General features: G+C 53.1%; 1 protein-coding gene across 1 annotated transcript; it reads right to left on the reverse strand.

Moving 5' to 3' along the window:
- Positions 1–17,380: 17,380 nt before the first annotated feature.
- LOC147099716 (ferritin heavy chain, oocyte isoform-like) lies at positions 17,381–25,532 on the reverse strand. Its single transcript, XM_085969222.1, has 2 exons — positions 25,509–25,532; positions 17,381–17,888 (listed from the first exon to the last, which is right to left on the reverse strand). The coding sequence occupies exons 1-2, from the start codon at positions 25,530–25,532 to the stop codon at positions 17,463–17,465; spliced, it is 450 nt and encodes a 149-aa protein (XP_085825348.1). The 3' UTR covers positions 17,381–17,462.
- Between the last annotated feature and the right edge of the window lie 137 nt (positions 25,533–25,669).

Genomic DNA, 25,669 nt, shown 5'->3' on the forward strand with positions numbered 1-25,669 from the left:
TCCCGTAAAATCACAAGGCTTGACTTTTCTTGTAACGCTTTATTGAAAGATTCTTATTATTGTAAAACTGAAATACAACACAGAAATGGAAGCACACATTAGTATACAAACGCATAACTGATATGTATACACAATTTTAGGTACGCCTCAGCAACACAGTACATTTAGCAATGAATATACATTTAGCAAACTGGGAGGCATTCTCTTTAAATTAGCCCTGTACATAGTGTATCAAAATACAGCTACTAGTTAATCAGCTAGACAGAGAAAAGTTACAACTAAACATTTTCTACAACATACAGTGTACACTAATCATCTATAGCATTCTAAAATACTTACAGACAAACAATTTCCAAGACTCAAGCATGGGGACGATACGACTGCCCGGAGCCTGTGCTGCTGTAGGAGCACCGTGGTGTAGGTCTGTGTCCCAGCGAGGACTCCACGAGGACTACGTAGCAGTCCTGTGGGGAGCGTGATGACCTCATCATGCTCAGTCGCGTTGTCTGCGCTTGGGGCGTCACGTGATGCGCGTGGTCGCGTTTCTGGCCGTTGCGTCACTGGCCGTTGGGGCCAAAGTCGGGAGCGGGAACTGGAGGCCAGGCTGAGCCGGTGCTTGCCGTGGGAGCGGAGATAGCGGCGCTCCCGGCGGCTGATCGATGCGGCCGAAGACGCTAGGCCGGGCTGTGCCGGCGGCCTTTCTGGAGGGCCGAGTCGGGCCGGCAGCCGCCTCACGCACGTCACGTCGTATGTGACGTGATGTCAGCACGCTAAGGCACGTCTTAAAGGGGCAATGGCCCTAACAGGTAAGTTAAAGGGGCAACGGCCCTAACAGGTAAGTTATACATATATAAGTAGGTTATGTACATACAGTAAGGTTAAGTTAGAGGGAGAGACAGCACACCGCTGATGTTGGCGGAACGATTCAAATTTTATGCGAGAACGCAACGGAAAGAGGAAAGCAACGCGGAATACTTGGTCGAACTGCATAGACTAGCGAAATACTGCCAGTTTGTGGAAAATCTGACAGAGGCATTGAGAGACAAGTTCGTGTGCGGGTTGTCGAAGGAAGGAACACAAAAGCGACTGCTCGAAGAGAACGATCTTACACTTGACAAGGCTGTCCTTATTGCAGCATCACACGAAGCAGCCGCGAGAGGCACTGCAGAAATGCAGCTGAAGGCAGCGGTACTCAGCGTGGATCAAATGACTTCGGGTACAACAAAATGTTATCGTTGTGGGAAGACAACACACGACCAGAACCAATGCTGATTTAAAAACCAGGAATGTAGAAAATGTGGCAAGCTTGGTCACATAGCTAAAGTATGCCAGTCAGGAAAGAAGACCAACAACAGAATAAAGTCACCGCAGGAAAAGTACAGCAAGGTACACAAGGTGGCTGAGAAGAGTTCAGATGAACAGAATTCGGATTCAGACCCGAACGGCCAGGAACTGGGTAGTCTGAGAATTTACAATGTGAGTAAGGAAGCTGACCTACAAACTATCTGGGTCACACTAAAAGTAGCCGGAGTCCAAGTGAAAATGGAATTGGACACAGGATCAGCCCTATCAGTCATAAATCGAAGGGATTACAACCGGCTATTCTCACATATACCCTTGGGAGATACCAAGATCGTATTGCAGACATACACGGGGCATAAAGTATACCCCATGGGAAAGATACAAGTCAAGGTGAGAGACAGGGGCAAAGAACACCAAGGAATGGACTTATATGTACTACCTGAGGGAGGTCCACCACTTCTGGGACGGGAGTGGATCAGGGAAATAAACATGGAATGGCACTACCTAAAAGCAATAACGAGTGAGAACTCGGTGAAGACAATCAGCTCAGACTCTGAAACGGATGACGACAAGACCAGCCCAGGTGCGAAAGACAAGTCTAAAATGGACTTGCTGACTAAGGTTGGAAAAACGAAGGAGTGCATAAATACTGATGCTTCAAAGGAGAACAAAGTTTCAGAACAGAATTCCACTGAACAACAACAACATAGTTTGGCAGAGAATTCTGAGTCTGTCCAGTTTACAGACATGCACAAGTCTGAGGAACACCGGGCTCGAACTCAACTCCATTTCAAATTACAACAGCAATTAGAACAATTGAGTTGCTGTCTCGAGCAAGAGATAAAAGCAATGAAAACGTTCTTTGACACAGAGTGGGAGAATCTGGAAAGACAACAGAAACAGCTGAGGGAGAAAAGGGAGCAGGAGCACACAAACCGTCTGCGCAAGGAGGCCAAACGAATCAAAGCTGATTCGGTTTCTGAAGGTGCGTGCTCTAATCTGGTGGAGCAAGATGTTCAGCAACTGAAGGCGCTTGTTAGCAGATTGCAGGCAGAAAAGGCTGAGTTGGTCGCCATGAATTCCGAGCTCCTACTGAAGTTGGGTGCAGCATCACCGGACGATTCATTTGTGGAAATTCGAATGGTGGAGGCTGCGGATGATGGCGAAGTAGAAACAGCAAAGGAGCCCCAGGGCAAGGTTATAAACAGCCCTGCAGCTACTGGGAAACGGATGAGGTCAGAAGAGTTAATGGTCAGCCAACTCCTTCATATGCTGAGGGACAAGACTCTGAAATGGGAACAATTTGAACACGAGCTTCAATCTTCAAAGGAAAGGGGTTCGGAGCTCTCAAAAGTTATTGAAATAGCTGAGGTTGCAACACAGACTGAGAAGATGGCAGCAGAGCAACCCTTGGATGCCAAAAGTACGCTGACTCACGTCAATGTCGAACAACAAAATGCTGAAACAGCTGCTCCAGTAGAGGGATTGAATAGTACGATCAATCAATCTCCGAAGGAAGTTGAAGCATTGAAATCACGAATGAGGTCATTAATAAAAGACTTGCAGGAAGCCCAGAAAAAGCTGGAGGAAGCTGAACACATGAAGAAGTCTCTTCAGGAGAGATGTCGGGACTTGGAACAAAAGCTGGCTAACGTCCAGCTGGGCATGGAGGAAATAAAAGACCCTCTCGCTGGCCTAGCTCAGGACGACACCGATTATTACCATGTCCTGTTGAACGACACCGAATATAACGATGACCTGTTCTGCCCAGCTTGTGGGGAAATCTTCCGAAGTGCACAAACCCTGAAGAATCACAAAAAGTCTAAGAAACACCGGGAGATGGTGGCGCTGCTAAGGCAACAGGAGAAAGAGGAGGAGGAACTGTGCATGCGGCTGGCAGCGGAGCACAGAGAGTCTCCAAGAAGCAGGAAAGGAAAAGACGAAACAGAAGAAGATGTCCCATCTGAACCATTATCACCTCTACCAGATCACGCACGTGGTCCCTCCAAATGGAGCCAAATCAGTTTGGAAGTAGAAAAACTTCCCAAGGTACTCAAGCTTTTAGAAGTCAACAATGCTGGTTCAGAAGTCACGGAAGTTCAAGCTGTTAAGTCCAGTGAAGGACTATTGGATGAGTCACTCCAGCAACGTGAACCGACTACACCACAGGAAACTGCTACACCACCGAGGCATTGTCCGGACCGAGTCAAGAAGCACAGGAGGCGCCTCCACAGAGACTGAATCTGTGAACTGTTTTCCGCAGAGACTACATCTGTGAACTGCTTTCCGCAGAGACTACATCTGTGAACTGTTTTAAATGAAGTTGGATAGATGTTATGATGTTATGTTTAATGGGGAATAAGTATGTTGTAAGCTAAAAAGGGAGGATTGTAGTGTATGTAACCGTTCTACCTTTAAGAGAACTATTGTATGTAACCGTCCACCTTTAAGAGAACTATTTTAGGTGTTGCACTACTTTATCTTGGCTGCTGTATACTGTAATACCGGTGGTGACCACACCGGTATATAAGTGCTGTGTAAGGATTTATTGGGCAGATTCGCCCTGACCTTCCAATAGTAAAGTCCTGTTAAAGTTACTCTTGTAGTCTGTGTATTAATTTACCATATAACCCACAGACTTTACAAACAATATGAAAGAAAAGCCCAAAATACAGAAAAAGTCAGTACTACTGAAGGACTATAATGGACAGAAAATAGATAGCTTAGGTGTATGCAGACTTAAAGTGACAGTCAAAGACAAAGTGCATCATCTCATGTTTTCTGTTGTGGCTGAAGGACTTGATTCACTACAGGGTGACAAAGCTTGTGAGGACTTAGAACTGGTCAAGAGAGTCTACCGTATAAACTGTGCCATAAGCAGACCAGATGACTCGGTGGATTCTGTAGTGAATAATTTCCAGGATGTGTTTAAAGAATTTGGAGTTCTACCATTCACTTACAAGATCCAGCTAAAGGAGGATGCTCAGCCAGTGGTACATGCTCCACGAAGAGTTCCAGCACCCCTGCATGACCGGCTCAAGAATGAACTGGACAGAATGACCACACTAGGAGTCATCAGGAAAGTCGAAGAGCCAACATATTGGGTTAACTCCATGGTATGTGTCAAGAAAAAGAACAATGATCTAAGAATATGCATGGATCCAAAGGACTTAAATGCAAACATAAAACGTGAACACTACCAGATTCCCAAGTGAGAAGAAATCACCAGTGAAATGTCAGGTGCCAGATACTTTACAAAGCTCGATGCCTCACAAGGATTTTGGCAACTAAAACTGGATGAAGAGAGCACCAAATACTGTACCTTCAACGCACCATTTGGCAGGTATTGTTTCCTCAGAATGCCTTTCAGGATAATATCTGCATCTGAAATCTTTCATAGAGCGATGGAACACATAATTGAAGGTCTGGAAGGAGTTCGGGTCTATGTTGATGACATCATCATCTGGGGCTCCACACTGAAAGAACACAATGAGAGACTGACTAAAGTGCTACAGAGCATATGCCGGAATGGACTGAAGCTCAACAAAGCCAAGTGTCAGTTTGACGTCCAGGAAGTCACTTTCCTAGGAGATAATCTATCTGGTAAAGGAATAGAGCCAGATATGGAAAAAGTAAACGCCGTACTCAAAATGCACTGACCCACTGACAAAAAAGGAGTGCTACGCATCATGGGGATGATAAACTTCATTGGAAAGTTCATTCCTAACTTGTCAGCCAAGACAGCCTGTCTGCGAGACCTGCTACGTAAAACAAATGAGTTCGCATGGACAGAAAGACATGAACAAGAGTGGATAAACCTCAGAACAGTGCTGACAACCACACCTGTACTCACCTTCTTTGACCCAACAAAAAAATCAAAGTGTCAACAGATGCATCAAAAGATGGCCTAGGTGCGGTCTTGCTACAAGCAGAGGGTGAAGATTGGAAGCCTGTTGCCTATGCCTCCAGGTCTATGACTGATACTGAGTGTCGATACGCCCAGATTGAAAAGGAATGTCTAGGCTTGGTAGTTGGACTAGAAAAGTTTCATGGCTACATATATGGACTTCCCACCTTCACAGTTGAGACAGACCACAGCCCACTGGTTGCCGTCATGAAAAAGAACCTGAATGAGATGTCTCCAAGGATTCAACGACTCATGATGAAGCTGCAAAGATATGACTTTGAACTGATCTGCACACCAGGCAAATACATAGTGTTAGCAGATGCACTATCCCGAGCACCCACAATGAGTCATGTGAGCTCTACTGAAGAAGACGTGGATGTTCATGTGAGTATGGTCACTGCTGCGCTGCCCGTGTCAGACACAAAATCAAAGCAAATAGCAGAAGAAACAGTAAAAGATACGGGCCTAGAAATTCAGTATCGCCACTTTTGGGGCGGTAAAGTCGGGCGGTCGCTAAAGTTAGCGCCCGCCGGAAACTGCAGGTCACTTCGTCGAAATTCAGTAGATCTGGCCAAGAGTTTGGGCAAGCGCTGAAACTGGCGTTGCACTCCTATCTTCAGGCGCTAAGCCGGCGGTGCGGACTGATAACGCCGAGGCCGGGCGCAGCGCAGGTGCAGTCATATTTTGATTGACAGCAGACACCCTGACGCCGGCCAGCTCTTAAAGGGGGAAGGGTCGACTTTGTCTGCAGCCACGCCCTGGATAGTGGAGCCCTGCAGCTAGGCCTGAACACTGCTGGTGGACCCAAATAGCGCCTGAAGCCATGGAGAAGGCCCGTGAACGAGTGCAGCGCTTCTCCCAGCATGCTTTGAGGGTGCTGGTTAGGGGGTTGGAAAGGTACAAAGAGATCTTGTGCCCGGACAGTGGCAAGAAGGCTCCCAGGAGGCAGTACAGGAGAGCCTGGAGGAAAATCGCCCACAGTGTGTCAGTCAACAGCGATGTCCCCAGGACTGGTGACCAATGCCGCAAGAAGTACAACGACCTCACTCGGATGGTCAAGGTGAGTAATCTTTCCAGTGTCCTCCTCATCCTTGCATGTGCACCTCACATTATGGGCAAAGGAACCTCAAAGGCCTAATGGCCAGCTCTCCTCCCGCAGCTATGGCACTGGCATGATCCTCAATAGCACTTTCTGCACTTAACACACTGGCCAAGCTATTCGACCATGGGAGGCAGTGCACACAACAACAGGGCACCACACTGGCCAAGCTATTCGACCATGGGAGGCAGTGCACATAACAACAGGCCACCACAATGTACTTAGAGGCCGTCCTTTCTCTTGCAGGCCAAGATGGCCCGGAATTTGAAGAGCCAGAATGTCACCGGGGGAGGCCGTGCCCAGTTCCAGGAGCTCAGTGAGCTGGAGGAGAGCGTGGCTCGACTCATGCGTGGCCGGGTGGTTGGCCCTGTTGCCATTGGAGATGCCGACCCTGTGCTGCGACCCAATGGTAAGGACATGACCGTTTTGACCTCTCTCGTTCCCCTAGCGCATCAGATCTACATCCTTTGCCACTGTCCGACCAATGCGCTGAATGCCACCACTCATGCCTCCCTCGCTGACGCCCTGCCATCACTGTAAAGCTACTCTTGTGCCTTCCTGCTTTCAGCTGGTGAGGAGGAGGTCCCTGAAGCAGAGAGTGCCAGACCCTCGGAAGAGGAGCACGACGAGGACCAACAGGAAGGCGGCACATCGGGGGAAGCATCATCTGAGCCAGGGGATGGCAATGGAGGGGACACGTCTTGCCTGGAGGAGAGCCAGGGGGAAGTGTTGCAGGGGGGTGTAGCTCCTGGGCCCAGTGCCGTCCAGGCACGTGGGAAGGGTCGGGCAGAACGGCGGCCTTCTCCCCAGAGGGGGGAAGTGTTGCAGGGGAGGGCAGTTGCTGGGCCCAGTGGCGTCCAGGCACGCGGGAAGGGTCGGCCAGCTCGGCGGCCTTCTCCCCAGAGGGAGAGTCCGGCCTCCAGTCCGGAGACGGACCTCGCCCAGGAGGTGCGCCTCCTTGATCAAATGTCGGCGGATTCGGAGTGGCGCCACAAGGAGTTCATGGGGGTTGTGGGACAGTTGCCTCAGGCCATTGAGTCCCTGGCTCATCGTGTGGCCGCTTTTGGGGAATCACAGGCCAGGGTGTAAAGTCTGTGGGTTGTATAGCGAAGTAATATACAGACTACAAGAGTAACTTAAACAGGACTTTACTATTCGAAGGTCAGGGTGAATCTGCCCAATAAATTCTGCCACAGCACTTATATACCGGTGTGGTCACCGTCGGTATTACAGTATACAGCAGCCAGGATAAAGTAGTGCCACACCTAAAATAGTTCTCTTAAAGGTGGACGGTTACATACAATAGTTCTCTTAAAGGTAGAACAGTTACATACACTACAATCCTCCCTTTTTAGCTTACAACATACTTATTCCCCATTAACATAACATCATAACATATCCAACTTCATGTTACAACAGTTCACAGAGGTAGTCTCTGCGGAAACAGTTCACAGATTCAGCCTCTGCGGGAAACAGTTCACAGATTCAGTCTCTGATCTTCTTGACTCAGTCCGGACCACGCCTCCGTGGTGTAGTCGGTTCACCTTGCTAGAGGGACTCATCCCATAGTCCTTCCCTAGACTTAACAGCTTTACTTCCATCACTTCTGAACCAGCATTGCTGACTTTTTAAAACAAACAAAAAACAGTTGGATTGCCTTGGGAAATTTTCCTACTTTCCAACTGATTTGGCTCCGTTCGGGGGACCACGTGTGTGATCGGGTAGAGGTAATAATGGTTCAGATGGTTATCATCTTCTGCTTCGTCTTTTCCTTTTTTGCTTCTTGGAGACTCTCGGGGCTCCATTGTCAGCTGCCAGCTGTAACGCCACCATCTCCCTATGTTCCTTAGACTTTAAGTGATTCATCCTGATTTCGGCACTTTGGGAGTTCTCGGCACAAGCTGGGCAGACCAGGTCCTCGTAATATTCAGTGTCACTCAACAGATCATGGTAATATTCGGTGTCGTCCTGAGCTAGGCCAGCGAGAGGGTCTTCTATTTCTTCCTTACCCAGCTGGACGTTAGCCGACTTTTGTTCCAAATCCCGACATCTGTCCTGAAGAGACTTCATCATGCGTTCAGATTCATCCCGCTTTTTCTGGGCTTCCTGCAAGTCTTTTACTAATGACCTCATTTGTGATTTCAATACTTCAACTTCATTCGGAGATTGATTGATCGGACTATTCAATCCCTCTACTGCAGTAGCTGTTTCAGTATTCTGTTGTTCTACATTGCCGTGCGTCAGCGTACTTTTGGCATCCAAGGGCTGTTCTGCTGCAGACTTCTCAGTCTGGGTTGCCACCTCAGCTCTTCCAATGACTTTTGAGAGCTCCCTTCCCTTTGAAGATTGAGGCTCGTATTTAAGTTTTTCCCATTTTAGAGTTTTATCCCTCAGCATATGAATGAGTTGGCTGACTGTTAACTCTTCTGCCATCATCCCTTTTCCATTAACTACAGGGCTGTTTATAACCTTGCCCTGGAGGAGTTGGCTGACTTAACTCTTCCGTCCTCATCCCTTTTCCATTAGCTGCAGGGCTGTTTAGAACCTTGTCCTGGGGCTCCTTTGCTGCTTCTACTTCGCCATCATCCGCAGCCCCCATCATTCGAATTTCCACTAATGAATCGTCCAGTGATGCTGCACCCAACTTCAGTAGGAGCTCGGAAGTCATGTCGACCAACTCAGCTTTTTCTGCCTGCAACCTGCTAACAAGCGCCTTCAGTTGCGGCACATCTTGTTCCACCGGATTGGAGCACGCCCCTTCAGAAGCCGAATCAGCTTTGATTCGTTTGGCCTCCTCGTGCAGATGGTTTGTGTGCTCCTGCTCCCTTTTCTTCCCCAGCTGCTTCTGTTGTCTTTCCAGATTCTCCCATTCGGTATCATAGAACTTTTTCATTGCTTTCATCTCTTGCTGGAGACGGCAATTCAATTGTTCTAGTTGCTGTCGTAATCTGAAATAAGTTTGCGTTCGAGCTCGATGTTCCTCAGTAATATATATGTCTGTAACTTGAACAGACTCAGAATTCTCTGTCAAGCTATGTTGTTGTTGTTCAGAGGAATACTGTTCTGAAACTTTGTTCTCCTCTGGAGCATAAGCCTTTATGCCCACATTCGTTCTACCAACCTTAGTCAGCAAGTTCATTTTAGACTTGTCTTTCATGCTTGGGCTGGTCTTATCATCATCCGTTTCAGAGTTTGAGCTGATTGTCTGCCCTGAGTCCTCACTCGTTATTGCTTTGAGGTAGTGCCATTCCATGTCTATTTTCTTGATCCACTCCCGTCCTAGAAGTGGTGGTCCTCCCTCAGGTAGTACGTATAGTCCATTCCGGGGTGTTCTTTGCCCCTGTCTCTCACCTTGACTCTTATCTTTCCCATGGGGTATACTTTATGCCCCGTGTATGCCTGCAATGCGAACTTGGTATCTCTCAAGGGTATATGTGAGAATAGCCGGTTGTAATCCCTTCGATTTATGACTGATAGGGCTGATCCAGTGTCCAATTCCATTCTCACTTGGACTCCGGCTATTTTTAGCATGACCCAGATAGTTTGTAGGTCAGCTTCCTTACTCACATTATGAATTCTCAGACTACCCAGTTCCTGGCCGCTTGGGTCTGAATCCGAATTCTGTTCATCTGAACTCTTCTCAACCACCTTGTGTACTTTGTTGTACTTTTCCTGTGATGGCTTTTTTTTTTGGTTGTTGGTCTTCTTCCCTGACCGGCATACTTTGGCTATGTGACCCAGTTTGCCACATTTCCTACAGTCCTGGTTTTTAAACCAGCATTGGTTCTGGTCGTGTGTTGTCTTCCCACAACGATAACATTTCGTTGCACCCGAAGTAATTTGATCCACACTGAGGACCGCTGCCTTCAGCTGCATTTCCGCAGTTCCTTTCGCTGCGGCTTCGTGTGATGCTGCAATAAGGACAGCCCTATCCAGTGTAAGGTCGTTCTCTTCGAGCAGTCGCTTTTGCGTTCCTTCCTTCGACAACCCGCACACGAACTTGTCTCGCAATGCCTCTGTCAGATTTCCTCCAATCTGGCAGTATTTCGCTAGCCTACGCAGTTCGACGAAGTATTCCGCGTTGCTTTCCTCTTTCCGTTGCGTTCTCGCATAAAATTTGAATCGTTCCGCCAACATCAGCGGTGTGGGGTTCAAGTGATCCTTCAGAACAGCAACAATATTATCGAAGGTTTGATCCGCTGGTTTAACTGGTGCTAGAAGATGCTTCAATAGCCCGTATGTCTTCGTCCCCATCGAGTTTAGCAAGGTTATAGCTTTATCATCATCCTCTATTTTATTGGCCTCACAATATATCTCAATGCGTTCTACATACGTGGCCCAATCTTCTACCTCGGAATCAAAATCGTTGATGTTACCACGCTTAGGCATCTTCACCTCCCTGATAAACAACAACGAAATATTTCTTTAACTCTTTTTTTTTCCAAGATGGCAGTTTCCCCGCGCTTATCTTCTTTCCCCCCCGCCCCTCTCAAAATGGCGGTTCCCGCTTCTGTCTTTTTCTCCGCCTACTGGCGGCTTCCCGCGGTTTCCCGCGCTTATCTTCTTTCCCCGCCCACTTTCAAGATGGCGGTTCCCGCTTTTCTTCCCCTGGCGGGAGGGGTAAGCTTTTCCCTCGGGCGACGGCTGCTGGCTTTCAGGGTTCGCAGCCTGCGCTTCGGCTTCAGCGCGTTCCCTTCTCTCGGCCGGGCAACCGGCTCTGGGTACAACCCGTTGACGGCGAACGGTCTCAGCCGCTGGCTGGATCTCGCTCAGTCTCCCTCGCTCGGGCTCTGTCTCTCCGGTGCTGGGTACAACCCATTGACAGTGAACAGTTTCAGCCGCTGGGCTGGATCTCGCTCAGTCTTCCTCGGGCTCTGTCTCTCCCGCTCACGCGGCTCTCGCTCGCTCTCTCTCGGGCTCTGTCTCTCCCGTTCGCGCGGGTCTCGCTCGGGCTCTGTCTCTCCCGCTCACGCGGCTCTCAATCGCGCCTCCCAGCCCTCTCGCAGTCCGGTGCTTCCCTCCCTGGCTGCGGCTGAGTTCTCCGCGATTTATTTATTTTATCTCTTCCCGCGCCTTACGATCCCGGTCGTAGCGCTTCGTGGCCTCGGTCACTGTCCGACCTTTTCACCCCAATCGAGCCTCCCAGCTTCTCGCAGTCCGGTGCTTTCCTCCCCGGCTGTGGCTGAGTTCTCCGTGGCTTATTTATGTTTATATCTTCCCGCGCCTTACGATCCCGGTCGCAGCACCTCGTGGTCGCGGTATTTGTCCGGCCTTTTTCGCCGTCGCGGTCTAGTCGTCTCACGACGCTCCCCAGCCCGCTTGTACTGCGGCTTCTGCTCCACGCTGCCCCAGTCTCAGCGCCTCTGGGCCCGACTTCTGTCCGGCTCCTTTCCCCCTCGACCGTGGTCGAGTGCACCGCCCTTATCCTCCATTTATTTGTTTCTATTTTCCCTTTACTCACAGTCACCGTGGCCGACTTGCTTCTCGTGTTGATCGGCTCACTCACCACCGTGGCAGAAGGGACAATCCGTGCCTGTTGCTGATGGAAGACTTCGTGTTTGAAATCTTCCTCCTTTCTTGGTCTGCAGACTCGAGTTTTCTCTCCGCAAAACGACGAGGGCGGGTGCCTCTTCTCGACGCTCGTTTACTTCTTCAGAAGTATTGTTGCCGTAGGGTAAGATCGAACTCGTCGCCACTGTAAAGTCTGTGGGTTATATAGCGAAGTAATACACAGACTACAAGAGTAACTTAAACAGGACTTTACTATTCGAAGGTCAGGGCGAATCTGCCCATTAAATTCTGCCACAGCACTTATATACCGGTGTGGTCACCGTCGGTATTACAGTATACAGCAGCCAGGATAAAGTAGTGCCACACCTAAAACAGTTCTCTTAAAGGTGGACGGTTACATACAATAGTTCTCTTAAAGGTAGAACAGTTACATACACTACACAGGGGTGTTGAGCAACTCGTGGCAGCACACGCCAGGGGTGTTGACCAACTCGCAGCAGCACAGGACAGGGTTGTCGAGCAACTCGTGGCAGCACAGGACAGGGGTGTCCACCAACTCGCGGCAGCGCAGGACAGGGGTGTCCACCAACTCGCGGCAGCGCAGGACGCGAGTTGCGAGTTCATCAGTGGTGCCGTGCAGACACTCACTGATCTGATGCGGGCACAGACCAGGGCAGTTCGGGCACTCACTTCTGCCACACTCGCTGTGTCGCGGAAGCATCGCCAGGGCACCCGCCGCCCTGCTGCAGCACAGCGGTCTGGCCTCCACCAGATTGCTGCGCTTGCTGCACTGCCAGCCCGGCCGAGTGCCAGTGTCTCTGGCGAACAGCGAGCGCGTGCCATCAGCCAGCTTGCCCCCATTGCTGCAGCCGCCACTGCAACTCCCCCAGCCAAGGTGCAACGAGCTGCTGCAGAGACTGATGCTGCGCAGCCACAGCTGCAGCAGTCAGCAGCCGGCCCCTCCAGGGCCGGACCTCGTCTAGGCCGACCCCCAAGGGCATCTGCCGTCACGCATTCTGCCCCTCAGGAGCCTTCCCCCAGCCTTGCAACACCCACAGGGCCCAGGTTGAGGCGGAGCAACAGGTCGGGCAGGGGCCGCACAAGGCCGCACAAGGACTCGCCCTCTCGGCACACACAGTAGAGTATGGTGGCAACGGTGCTTTTTATATGGGGGTGTTTGTATTGTGGGGGGGTCTTCTTTTGGTAAGGCCGAGGATGAAGGCCAATGGTTTTTTATATGGGGGTGTTTGTGTTCTGTTGTGGGGGGGTCTTCTTTTGGTAAGGCCGAGGATGAAGGCCAATTGGATGGGCAAGTTTTGTTATTCCTCCCCAGGTTGTGGGAGTGAGATATTCTTTTCACAGTTTTTTGGGGGGTGTTGTCTGTTTTTCTGTTTCATGTGGGAAGGGCCCTGAGTTTGTTAAATAAAGCTTTTGATTTATTCAGCTTGTCCAGGTGTCATGTTTCCAGTGGTTGTTGCGTTAAGCGGCTGAGGGCTTGCGGAGCGGCTGCATTCAGGTGCGTTCATTGCCACAAGCCATTCCCTGACAGGGGGCCTAGAAGTGTCGTTCAATAAGCCGCCGGCAGACGGCCCTTGGACCTTGTGGCTCCCTCCTGGCCTGGTACTCCTCCTCCTCCTCCTCCTCCTCATGGTCCTCCTGCGCGTCCTCCTGAGGTGGTGGTGCTACGTCAGGTGGCAGTGCCTGAGTCCTGCGGATAGCCAGATTGTGCAGCATGCAGCAAACGACGACGAACTGGGAGACTCTATCCGGCGAATACTGTAGAGATCCGCCGGAGCGATCCAGGCAACGGAACCGTTGCTTGAAGACGCCAATCGTTTGCTCTATGATGTTCCTTGCGGCTTGATGGCTTTCGTTGTATGCCTCCTCCGCAGGGGTCCTGGGCACGCGGAGCGGGGTCATGAGCCATGTACACAAAGGGTAGCCCTTGTCCCCAATAAGCCATCCCCTTGGTGGAGGCTGTGCCTCGAACATGTCAGCCACAGTAGTCTGGCGCAGGATAAATGCATCGTGGCTGCTTCCTGGAAAGCGGGCATTGACAGCTAGGATGCGCTGCCTGTGGTCACACACCAGCTGTACATTGAGGGAATGGTAGCCCTTCCGGTTGCGGTAATCCTCAGCATTGTCGATAGGTGCCCGCATAGCCACATGCGTGCAGTCAATGGCGCCCTGCACCATGGGGAAGTCCGCGATCCTGCCAAATCCGACTGCACGCTGCTCCTGCCTCTCTAGGGTCATGGGGAAGGAGATGAATTGGTGTCTCCTCGCGAAAAGGGCATCGGTGACCTGCCGGATGCAGCGATGCGCGGCGAACTGGGAGATGTTCGCTATGTCCCCAGCAGTGGCTTGGAAGGAGCCACTTGCATAAAAGTTCAGAGCCACCGTGACCTTCACTTCCACCGAGAGAGACATCCTGCACATCAGCTGCGGACGCAGATCTCAGTGAAGCAGCTGGCAGATCTCTGCAACCACCTCCTTCTGAAGCGCAGCCCCTTAACACACTGCGCGGCAGTCATGGTGAGATAGGACACCTGCTGCCGGTATTCCCTGAGTGGGTAAGGCCTACGTTGCCGACGCCTGATGGCTCCTCTGCGTCTAGGCATGGCTGGCCCTCTCACACAGCGTCTGCGAGCCCTTCGCACATAATGCTGCAACTGAGGGTTGCCTCCCCATACAGCCCCCATAATAAACTTGCAAACAGTGAAATCACAATGAATCAAATTTCCAAGCTCTGGCCAGAAGCCAAAAATACCTCTCCTATGCTGTCCCAAATCAGTAAGCTCTGTTCCTTGGTCTCTGTCCAGAAATCCAAAGCACTAAAGTCATTGCAGCAAAATGGCTGGGCTTTATAGGTCAGTTTAAGTGCCCTTTAATTAGCGCTCCCCGAGGCCCGCAGGGCCTCTGCTGCGTTCCACTTCACAGTTCTTAACAGCGCCACGCCCACATTGGGCGGGCGCCACTTGAATTTCCGGTTTGGGGCGCACAAACAACATTGCACGACGAAATGACGTCATAAGCTGCGCGCGCAGCTGAGCGGGCGCAAAAACTTTGCGCCGGCGCTAAATGACAACTGAAGTTGGGCGTAGGCGCAGTTCGTTCTGCGCCCGGGCGCTAAGTGCCTAGCACTGGAAATCTACCCCTCTTATGGCGTTAACGGCTGGCGAATGCAACTGAATTTCTAGGCCACAGTATTAGAAACAGTAATAGAGAACATTCATCATGGTTGGCCAAAAGGTTCCTGTCCAAAATATTTTCACATAAGGTCAGAATTGAGTGTCGCAAGTGGACTATTACTAAAACAGAACAGAATAGTCATTCCACAGGCTCTACGTCAAGACATGCTCAAAAGGATTCATGAGGGACACCTCGGAATTGAAAAATGCAAAAGGAGAGCAAGAGACACTGTTTATTGGCCTGGTATAAATAAGGACATTGAGAACATGATAGGCAAATGTGAGACATGTCAGAAACACCAAAACAAACAAGCAAAGGAACCAATGATAGTAGCTGACATACCAACAGCACCATGGCAAAAGGTTGGTATGGACCTTTTTCATTTAAATGGTAAAGATTATCTTATAGTGATTGACTACTACTCTAACTATCCTGAGATGGCGCTGCTCTCAAGCACCACAGCAAGCAGTGTCATAATGCATGTGAAATCCATCTTCGCCAGACATGGAATTCCCAGGATTGCCGTTAGCGACAATGGTCCGTGCTTCAACTGTAAGGAGTGGCAACAGTTTGCAGCACATTATGACTTTCAACACATCACATCCAGTCCTTTGTACGCTCAGTCGAATGGTAAGGCAGAGAAAGGTGTTCAAGTTCTCGAGCAGCTACTGAAGAAAGCGACAGAAAGCAAGTCTGATCCTTATCTCGCCCTGCTGAGCTACCGAGCCTCGCCTTTAGACTCTGGTTCTTCACCTGCTGAACTCCTAATGGGTCGCAAGTTGCATACCACGCTACCCTTCTGTGCAAAAGAAAAGCAGAGTAAGGAACTGAGACAGAGACTTCAACTGTTAAAGCTGAAACAGAAATCATACTATGACAAGTCATCCAAAACTCTGAAACCATTGACAAGGGATGATGTTGTCAGGATTGAGGATCCAGATGCATGGAACAGGAAAGCTACAGTTCTTGAGGAAGTAGGACCAAGGTCATACACTGTTTGAACTGAGGAAGGACATATTCTCAGGAGGAACCGCCGTTCCCTCCTAAAAACACAAGAGACTATCGAAGAGCAAATCGATGACAATGCCGCAACTGAATCTTGTCACTCACCACCAGAACAATCTAACACAAATACACATACAGGCTCTCATGAAAAAACATCAGACTTACCTGTGCTGAGAAGATCCACACGTGAAGTAAAAAAGCCTGATAGACTTAATCTTTGAGTACAAATAAAACGACATTGAAAATGTATTGACTGTTGAAGATGTTTATGTTGTTATTGATTGATATTGATTGATACTGATGTTGTTTAACCTCAAAGAAAGGGGGATGTAATGATCAGTAACCTGTCATTCTGGAATGATACACTAGGTGGTGCTGTATGTATATAAGAGTGGGCTACCCACAATGCACTAGGCCACCCACAAGGCAGCAGTCAAGATGGAGGCCTCTACAGATACTGTACCTAGTCCACATGTGCTCAATAAAGTGTCCAGCAAAAGCTAGCTGTTCTTAATACAAACGACTAGTTATTAATGAACATAACAGTTTTGTGGTCCTATTAAATGCCTGGTAGTTGGACCAGAGTTACAACAGGATAGGAACACAAACCGAAATACTGCAGATACTGGAAATCTCAAAGAAAAGCAGAAAACGCTGGAGACACTCAGGAGGTCAGGCAGCATCGGTCGAGAAAACACGAGACACTTGACCTTTCTGGTATAAAACCATTCCTCAAAACAGACCCGGGGTTTGCAGGAGATGAGGAAACAGTGCAAACTAACCACAGGACTTTACAGCTCTTAAATTTCATGGGGATAAAAGTCCACATCGCACTTTACAGTGACGGAGCAACAGATTCTGTCTGAAGCTCCCCACTGATCCACTTTCCATTTCCCCAACTCGTTGTGGGCTGCTTTGCAGATCCACTGCAGACTGACTGGTGTAGGTCAGTCTCTTTCAATCTATTGTGGTCAACATTGTGAACCTTGGTATCACGGACTCATTCTGGACCCACCGAGATGCCCATCAATTCTCCGAGAGACGGGTTAACTTAGAGCCGACTGTGCTCGACACCATCTGTAGGGTGGAATTTCATCGAGCTCTTTGAGATATGTTGTGAAACTCTGATTCTGAGAACAGAGACGCTTTCAAATTCAGTTTGAGGAAAGTCAAAGAAACCAACAGCAATGACATCACAGAATAATCATCCAAACCTCTGTATTCCAAAGCTCTGATTGGCTCTGGGTATCACACACCGCCCCCTCTCCTTTGTTAATTTTTTTTTTCCCAATAGAGAACAGTTTATTTACAGTTAGTGACATTTCACATTAAGAGCCCAGCTCTCAGCTCTTGCACAAAGTCACAAGCCATCATTCCCTACAGGACAGGAGTCTCGCACACAATTATAAATACAAGTACTAAACACAATAGGCTTCATCCCTGCAGTCACTCTTCCCCCAGGGTGTGCTTGTCAAACAGGTACTCTCCCATGCCATTCTCAGGGGCTCCCAGTCTCTTCAGGTTGGTGATGTGATCTCCAAGCTTCTTGATCATCTTCACTTGCTCATCCAAGTAGTGGGTCTCCAGGAAGTCACACAAATGAGGGTCGGTCCTCTCAGTGGAGAGTTTGTGCAGATCCAGCAGACTCTGGTTGACATTCTTCTCCAGCTGCAGAGCTCTCTGCATCGCCTCCAGACCATTGCGCCACTCATCCTGCTCCGGTTTCTTGATGTCCGCCAAGATGATTCGGCCTCCACGCTGATTCTGGAATTTCATCAGTTTCTCCGCATGCTCCCGTTCCTCGTGTGACTGCTCCTTGAAGAACTCGGCAAAGTGACGCAGGGCAACGTCATCCCGGTCAAAGTAGGAGGACTGCAGATGTTCAAGGTGATGATGCAGCTCCTTCCCTCCTTCCAAGTAGAAGTTGGCTGGTGTTCCTCTCCCCTCTCTCCCTCTCCTGAGATGGAGGCCTTTCCTCTCCTCCTCTCCCTCCAGGCACCTCAGATATGGATGGTCTGGTTGGTGGTAGTCTGGTGTCTCTCCTTCTCCTTCTCCTCCCTGCCTGGTCAGGAGGCCACCACGCTCCACTTTCCTCCTGCAGCACTCAGAGCAAGGCAGAGACAACCTGCAGCACTCAGAGCAAGCCAGAGAATGATTCCAGTCCTCTGGATTACTAGTTCAGTCAATTTACCACTAGGCTACTGTCCCCTTCCCTTGGGGTCCTTATTGCCTTGTCAGCCAATGACACTCATTTTTCAAAGTTCTGATTGGCTCTGGGAGTCATCTCCCCTCCTCCCTTTACTTGATTCTCTTTTTGTGAAAACATAATTTAGATAAATAAAAACTGTAAATAAACCATCAAAACTTCAAATAAACCCTAAGAATCAAATCAAAATGTGGTTTTCCAACCCAATAATGCACCCCAGTCCCCGCGGCGCCCACCGGTCACGGAAATGATCGAGCGCGCCAGCGGACACCGCGTGCTCCATCTCCAGGGCAACCCGGGCGCGAACATGGCCACGGAAGAGAGGGAGGCAATCCGGCCGGACGACCCCCTCGATCGCCCGCTGCCTGGACCAATTAATGGCCTTCTTAGCCAGGCCCAGGAGTAGACCCACGAGGAGGTCCTCCAACCGGCCCGCTCCCCTCCGCACCGGGTGACCATAGATCAAGAGCGTGGGACTGAAGTGCAACCAAAACTTGAGGAACAGCCCCTTCAAATAATGGAAGAGGGGCTGCAACCTCTCACAATCGATATACATATGAAATACGGACTCCTCCAGACCGCAGAACAAACAGGCGGTCTGGGAGTCCGTAAACCTACTTAAGAACCTATTGCACGGGACTGCCCTGTGCAACACCCTCCAGGCCAAGTCCCCAATAGAAGAAGGGAGGACTCCCGCATAGAGAGCCCCCCATTGGGGACCTCCGCCTCCGTCGGAAGGTAAAACGGCACGCCACGGCATGTCCGGATGGCAGGCGAAGATGGCAAAGTGGAAGGTGTGCAGGAGCAGCCCGTACAGGAAACCCCTCCATGCGGAATGAAAAGGCACGGAGGGTATTTCCTCGAGACGGCTCAAGTTGTGAGGCGCCGGTTCCCGAGGGGGGGTTCGGGGCTGCGCGCCGACAAGGAATTCCGTCCGAACGGGGGAAAGATCAGACGGGATCGCCCCACACGCTTGAGCCGCCTCGATACGCCTAGTGGTGCCAGGGCGCACTTTCGCCTTTATCGACTCGATGGCATTGGCCGCGAACCAGACGTTGACCCAAGACATGCGCCTCGCCAACTCCTCCGGCGCCATCCAGCCCGCTCCTCCGCCATCGAGCAGGTCCCCGACTCGAGTCACCTTGCCAGACACAGCTCTGCGCTCCGCCAGCCACCCGAACCTGCGGACGTGGAGGTGCGGATTCCTGAACAGTGGCTCCTGAAGGACAGCCACCATTCCTGTCGGGGGAGAGCTGCGCCTGGAAGCGACCTGGGTCCAAACCCATAGCAGTTCCTGGTAGAAGACAGGCAGCTCTCGCAGGCTGGCACGCGTGCCACCCACTTTCACAAACAGGAGCTGCGTGTCATAATTGAGGCCGTGCAGCTGGCGGAAAAAATACGTCGCCAGCGCAAACCATCTTGGAGGATTCTCAACGTACAGGTATCTCTGCAGCATCTGAAGACGGAAAGTCGCAGCCTGGGTGCGAAGGCACACCAGCGCCTGACCGCCCTCCCTAAGCGGGAGACTCAGAACCGCGGCAGAGACCCAGTGCATCCTGTTGTTCCAGAAGAAGTCGACGAGCTTCTTCTGTATCTTGGCGACAAACGCAGGGGGAGGGATCAGAGTAACCAACCGGTACCACAACATGGCGGCCACCAGTTGGTTTATGACCAACGCCCAACCCCTGTAGGACAACACTCGGAGCAATCCTGTCCAGCGTCCGAAGCGAGCGGTGACTTTGGCCTCCAACTCGTGCCAGTTCGCCGGCCAGGCGTCCTCGGCCGGGCTGAGATAGACTCCCAAGTAGAGGAGGTGCGTAGTGCTCCAGGCGAAGGGCCTGAACTCCTCCGGCAGGGAGTCCACCCGCCACTGACCCAACAGGATTCCGGAACATTTCCCCCAGTTGATCCTGGCGGAGGATGCGTCCGAGTAAATCTGCTGGCATTCCGGCATCCTTCGCAAGTCAACGGGATCCGTGACCATGAGGAGCACGTCATCGGCGTAAGCCGAGAGGACCACCTCCACGACCGGTCCTTGCAGAGCCAGTCCCGCCAAACTCTTCCGCAAGAGGCACAGGAAAGGCTCTACGCAAATGGCATATAACTGGCCGGACATGGGGCATCCCTGACGCACCCTCCTCCCGAAGCGAAGGGGCGCCGTCAAGGACCCGTTAACTTTAATCAGACACTCCGCGGCAGGGTACAGAAGTCGGATCCGGGCAACAAAATGCGTCCCGAACCCGAAAGCGCGCAGAGTCCCGAAAAGATACTCGTGATCCACCCTGTCGAACGCCTTCTCCTGATCCAGGGAAAGGAAGGCGACCGACAGACCAGCCCTCTGGGAATGGTGGACCAGGTCCCGGACCAGATGGATGTTATCATGGATAGACCAGCCCGGGACCGTGTAGGACTGGTCGGGGTGGATCATGTGGGCCAGCACGGCGCCAAGGCGAGCAGACATGGCCCTGGCAAAAAATTTATAATCCGTGCTGAGGAGGGAGACCGGGCGCCAGTTCTTAAGAAGGCGGAGATCACCCCTCTTAGGCAGCAGGACAATCACCGCCCTGCGCCAAGAGAGGGGCATCTCCCCGGTCGCCAAACTTTCCCCCAGGACCCGCGCGTAGTCGCCCCCCAGGACGTCCCAGAACGCCCTGTGGAACTCCACGGTCAGCCCGTCCAGCCCCGGGGACTTCCCCCGAGAGAGCTGGCGGAGGGCGCCGGTCAGCTCCTCCAGACACAGAGGAGCATCCAATTTTTCGGCGCCCTCCAGGCCGACCTTCGGCAGGTCCTCCCACAAAACTCTGCGCACATCCTCGCTGGACCGATCCGGAGAGTACAGAGCCCCGTAATAGGCGCGGCTCTCCGTGCGGATTCCCTCCGGATCCGAGACCAGGGATCCGTCCTCGGCCAGCAGCTCCAAGAGCTGCTTACGGACCCCCCGTCTTATTTCCAGCGAGTAGAAGAAGGGGGAGCCGCGGTCCAGGTCCCGCAGGAACTGGATCCGCGACCTCACGAACGTGCCTCGGGACCCGACAAGCTGCAGGTCCTTCAGCGCGCCCTTCTTCTCTTCGTACACCAACCGCAGGGCCGGGTCCTCGACGACTTGACCGAGACGGGACTCCAGGTCGAGCACCTCCTTCTCCAACCGCCCGACCCTGGCTTCCCGCCTCTTGGTCGACCCTCTCGCATACTCCTGACAGAAGAGATGGACGTGAGCCTTGCCCACGTCCCACCATAGACTCAAGGAGGGGAAGCCCCCCTGCTTCCTTCTCCAGCCGGCCCAGAACCGACGAAAGGAATCCCGGAACCGCGCGTCCTCCAGCAGCAGGTTGTTAAAGTGCCAGTACGCGGACCCCCCCCACGCGCGCAGCGGAACGAGCTCCGCCCACACCAGGTGGTGGTCCGCGCACGGCACTGGCCGCATGGAAGCCGCCGGAACGCAGGAAACGTATGCCCTGGAAATGTAGAGGCGGTCGATTCTGGACGCTCCTCTCCCAGGCCTCACGCAAGTGAAAGCGCTGGAGTCGGGATGGAGATTTCGCCAGACGTCCACCAAGTCGAGGGACCCGACCAGGTCCCTCAACTTCTCCATCGCCGCCGGACTTCGCAGGCGGCCGGTGCGGTCCCTCGCCTCGAGGGTGCAGTTAAAATCCCCCCCGAGGACGACGCACTCGCCCGCGTCGATGGAGCCCAGAAGAGTGGACACTTCTTCAAAGAAGCGCGCTTGCTGCGCACCGGCCCCAGGGGCGTACACGTTCACTAAATGGAGCGGCACGCCCCCCAGGCGAACAGTGACCTGGAGCAAGAGGCCCGGCACGAGCTCCTTGTCCCCCAAGATCTCCGGCTGAAAATGCGGGGCCAGCAAGATAGCCACCCCACTGGAAACACTGGAGAGGTGACTCATGCTGACCCCTCCTTGCCACTCCAGGAGCCACGTGGCCTCGTCTCCCAGAACGGTGTGGGTTTCTTGCAGGAAGCACACCGCATACTTCCCGTCCCGAAGGACCGAAAAGTTATTAAATCTGCGGCTAGCTTCCCTGCTGCCGTTGATGTTGAGGCTGGCTATGGTTATCTTCATTTCAGAAGCATAATCCAACCCCTACTTATCACTAACGGGGGAAGGGAGGGCGGCCGCTAGTCGACCGCCACTCCCTTTGCAGCCCAGTGAGGAAGGACCGGAACTGACGCAGCTCGAGCGGGTCCACGCCCGCATCCGCGACCATGGTCTTGAAGGCGACGCGGGCCGACCCGACGAGCAGCGCCAGCCCCGACCATCTATCGAGGGCCAGCCGGGTCTTTTGACGACCCTGGCACGTGGCCACAAAGTCCCGGAGATCCTCAATGGGAATGAGGGGGGTCCCGGCGAGTGGCGTGAGGTCCTCCATCTCCTCATCAGCGATGGAATCCCATTCCTCCTCCGCCCCCACCACCGAGTCCCCCTCCTCCTCCGGGGGGTCGCCACCGGCGGCCGACCCGTCCGCCACGCGGAGCGCAGCGAGCGGCTCGGCCGCGACGGCCGGCCCCGCCTCCGCCCGGATCCCACCCCCAGGATCGGTAGCGGAGGATTCCTCCCTGGGCTCCTCTAGGGGTGCCGGGCCAGAAGACGGCGGCGGTTCAGAGCCCCCCTCCGCCCCAGGCGCCAGAACGACCGGAGAGATCGGAGAGTACGTAAAAACGAACTCCTCCATGTCGCCCGGCGCCGGAGACAGAGACAGAGACAGAGGGCCCCCCTCTTCCGCGCCACCGGCCTCCGACCCAGCGGATGGGGTAATTCCAGTCAACCCCTGGACGAGGTCGAGCAGCACCTGGGAGACGACCGGGTCACTTTGGGCGAGCTCATTATCCGAGGACTCGCCCGACCCGGACCCCAGGCCGCCCGACCCGTCGAGGGGCAGCGGTACCGATAAGGGGTCTACTTCTGCCGCGGGTTGCTCCGCGACCCCCCCCACGGGCAGGGTCTCGTCCCCATCCCCGGGAGGCACGAGCTGGGCAGACACCTCTGCCTCAGCCCCCCTAGGGACAGGCGAACCCTGCCGTTCGCCCGTGATGGTATTAGCGGTGGGGTGGGGCGCAGTACCCGCGGCGGGCGACGACTCCCCCTGACCGGAGGGACCTTCCTCCTCCCGGTCCTCCTCCTCATCCAGGGGGTCGCGCCTTCTTTTAAGGGCTGAGGGGCAGAGGGAGACCTGCATTTCCGCAGAGGCCACCCCTGCTCCCTCCGGCGGAGCGAGTTCTTCGGGTCCCCCGGGCCCGAGCCCGGCCGCAGATTCTGGCGCTACCGCCTCGGCGGTCGCGGCCACAGGCTCGGACACGAGGGCCCCCCCCCCGCACTCCGCGATTAGCGCGGCGACGCTCTCTGGCGTCAGGGACTCCATATTGTGGGGCACGCCCTCCTCGGGGGGACCCGCCCTCCGGTATTTGCTTTTCCCCCGCGCCTTCCTCCCGACCGGACAACCCTCCTCCCCCCCGCCGGAGGCCAGGATGGCATCGACCTCCGACGACGACCGCACCCCGGTGGTATTTGTTTGAGGGGGGGCACGGCTAGACCCGGGGGGAGGAGCGGCGGCGGCGCCAGCTACGGCCACGCCAGACGATCTGGCGGCCTTGGAGGCGGGGCAGTTCTTACGGATATGCCCCACCTCCCTGCAGGCGTGGCACCGCACGCCGTCCGTCGTGTAGAAGACGCGGTACGGGGTCCCCTCGTGGAGGACTGTAAAGGCCCCGTCCGTCTCCCCCTCCCGCGCCAGCTGGATAAAGGCCTGGCGCCGGAAGGAGAAGACATGGCGAAGGCTGGGTTCCCGGAATCCGAGCGGGATCGGCGTAATCCCCGACCTCACCTCCCCAAGTTGGTGCAAGTGGGGGAGGAGGAGCTCACCGGAGATGAAGGGCGGGATGTTAGACAACACGACCCTCTGCGCGGTGGCCTCAAGAGGGTCCACCGGCAGGAAGGTCCCGCCCACGGTGAGCCCCTGGGCGATGGCCAGGGCCACCGCCCGCTCGGACTCCAGGAAGGACACAGCCTTCCTATACATCCTCGAGGCGGCGAGGATGGCTGAAGGGCCGACAACCCCAGCCATCGCCTTCACACAATCCTCGATAGTCATGTTGGGGTGAGTGTAGCTCTTCACCCCGAGCTTCTTCGTAACAAGTCGGAACGGCGACAGGGCAGCGGAAGGAGCGGGAGCAGCCGCGGCTTTGGCCGCCACCGCCGCATACGTTCTCGCTGGCCCCGTCACCGCCGAAGACGTCGAAGCCATACTGGGGTGGTTTGTTTTTTGGGAGCTACACACACCCCATTTCACAGGCCCTGTGGTATTAGTGGCCTCGGTAGTAATTTAATGTCTGCCACCGAGCAGAGGGAGTTTAAAGCCAATGTCCCGCCTCTCCCCTTGATGGAATGATTGGGAGAGGGGCCTCCTCCTCTCTGCTCAAAGTGGCTATTGGTGATTTCAATGGAGGTGCCCTCTGAGAGAGACAAAGGAGAGGGATAAAGAGAGAGAGAGAGAGGGGATGGGTGGGAAGGAGGGGGGCCGCAAAGGCAGGGTCCGCACTCTAGGTGGTCGTTGGTGGGTGGGTGTCAGCAGGGGTGCACTCCCCGATGGTTAACAAAAGTCTATGAAGATGGTCTTCGGGCAGGGGGAGAAGATGTCTTCGCCTGGGTAGGCTGGAAGAAGCCCAGGCTCAGCCCCACACCAGGTCTTCTTGATGTAGGTAAGCAAGTAAGAGGCTTCACCTGGGCAGCTCCAGCCGACCCAGGCCAGGCTTCCCGGCCCGTCTTCTTTCCTCCCCCCGCCTAGAATACACAGTCTCTTGGGGAATGCACAAGAACACACCCACCTGCAGATGTTGGGAGTAACGAAGCAGCTCCTCCCCTCCTTCCAGGTAGAAGTTGGCTGGTGTTCCTCTCCCCTCTCTCCTCTCCTGAGATGGAGGCCTCTCCTCTCCTCTCCTCCTCTCCCTCCAGGCACCTCAGTTGTAGATGGTCTGGCTGTTGGTGGTGCTTCTCCTTCTCCTTCTTGCCAGGTCAGGAGGCCACCACGCTCTTCTTTCCTCCTGCAGCACTGAGCAAGCCAAAGACAACCTGCAGCTCAGAGCAAGCCAGAGACAACCTGCAGCACTCAGAGCAAGCCAGAGAATGATTCCAGTCCTCTGGATTACTGGTTCAGTAAATTTACCACTAGGCTACTGTCCCCTTCCCTTGGGGTCCTTATTGCCTTGTCAGCCAATGACACTCATTTTTCAAAGTTCTGATTGGCTCTGGGAGTCATCTCCCCTCCTCCCTTTACTTGATCCTCTTTTTGTAAACCCATAATTTAGACAAATAAAAACTGTAAATAAACTATAAAACTGTAAATAAACCAATAAAACTCCAAATAAACCTTAATAATCAAATTAAAATTTGGTTCTCCAGCCCAATTATGCACTCCAGTCCCCGCGGCACCCACCG

This window comes from Somniosus microcephalus, chromosome 28 (genome assembly GCF_052327205.1).
Source record: "Somniosus microcephalus isolate GS21.2 chromosome 28, FLI_Smic_1.0, whole genome shotgun sequence".
Lineage (NCBI taxonomy): Eukaryota > Metazoa > Chordata > Chondrichthyes > Squaliformes > Somniosidae > Somniosus > Somniosus microcephalus.

What these genes read in the sequence shown, in the direction of transcription:
- LOC147099716 (XM_085969222.1), bottom strand. Translation starts at nt 25,532, where the DNA reads ATGGGTTTACAAAAAGAGGATCAA. An exon ending in GTTTACAAAAAGAGGATCAA is followed by an intron (nt 17,889 to 25,508) that starts GTAAAGGGAGGA and finishes GAACATCTGCAG; the next exon opens with TCCTCCTACTTTGACCGGGA.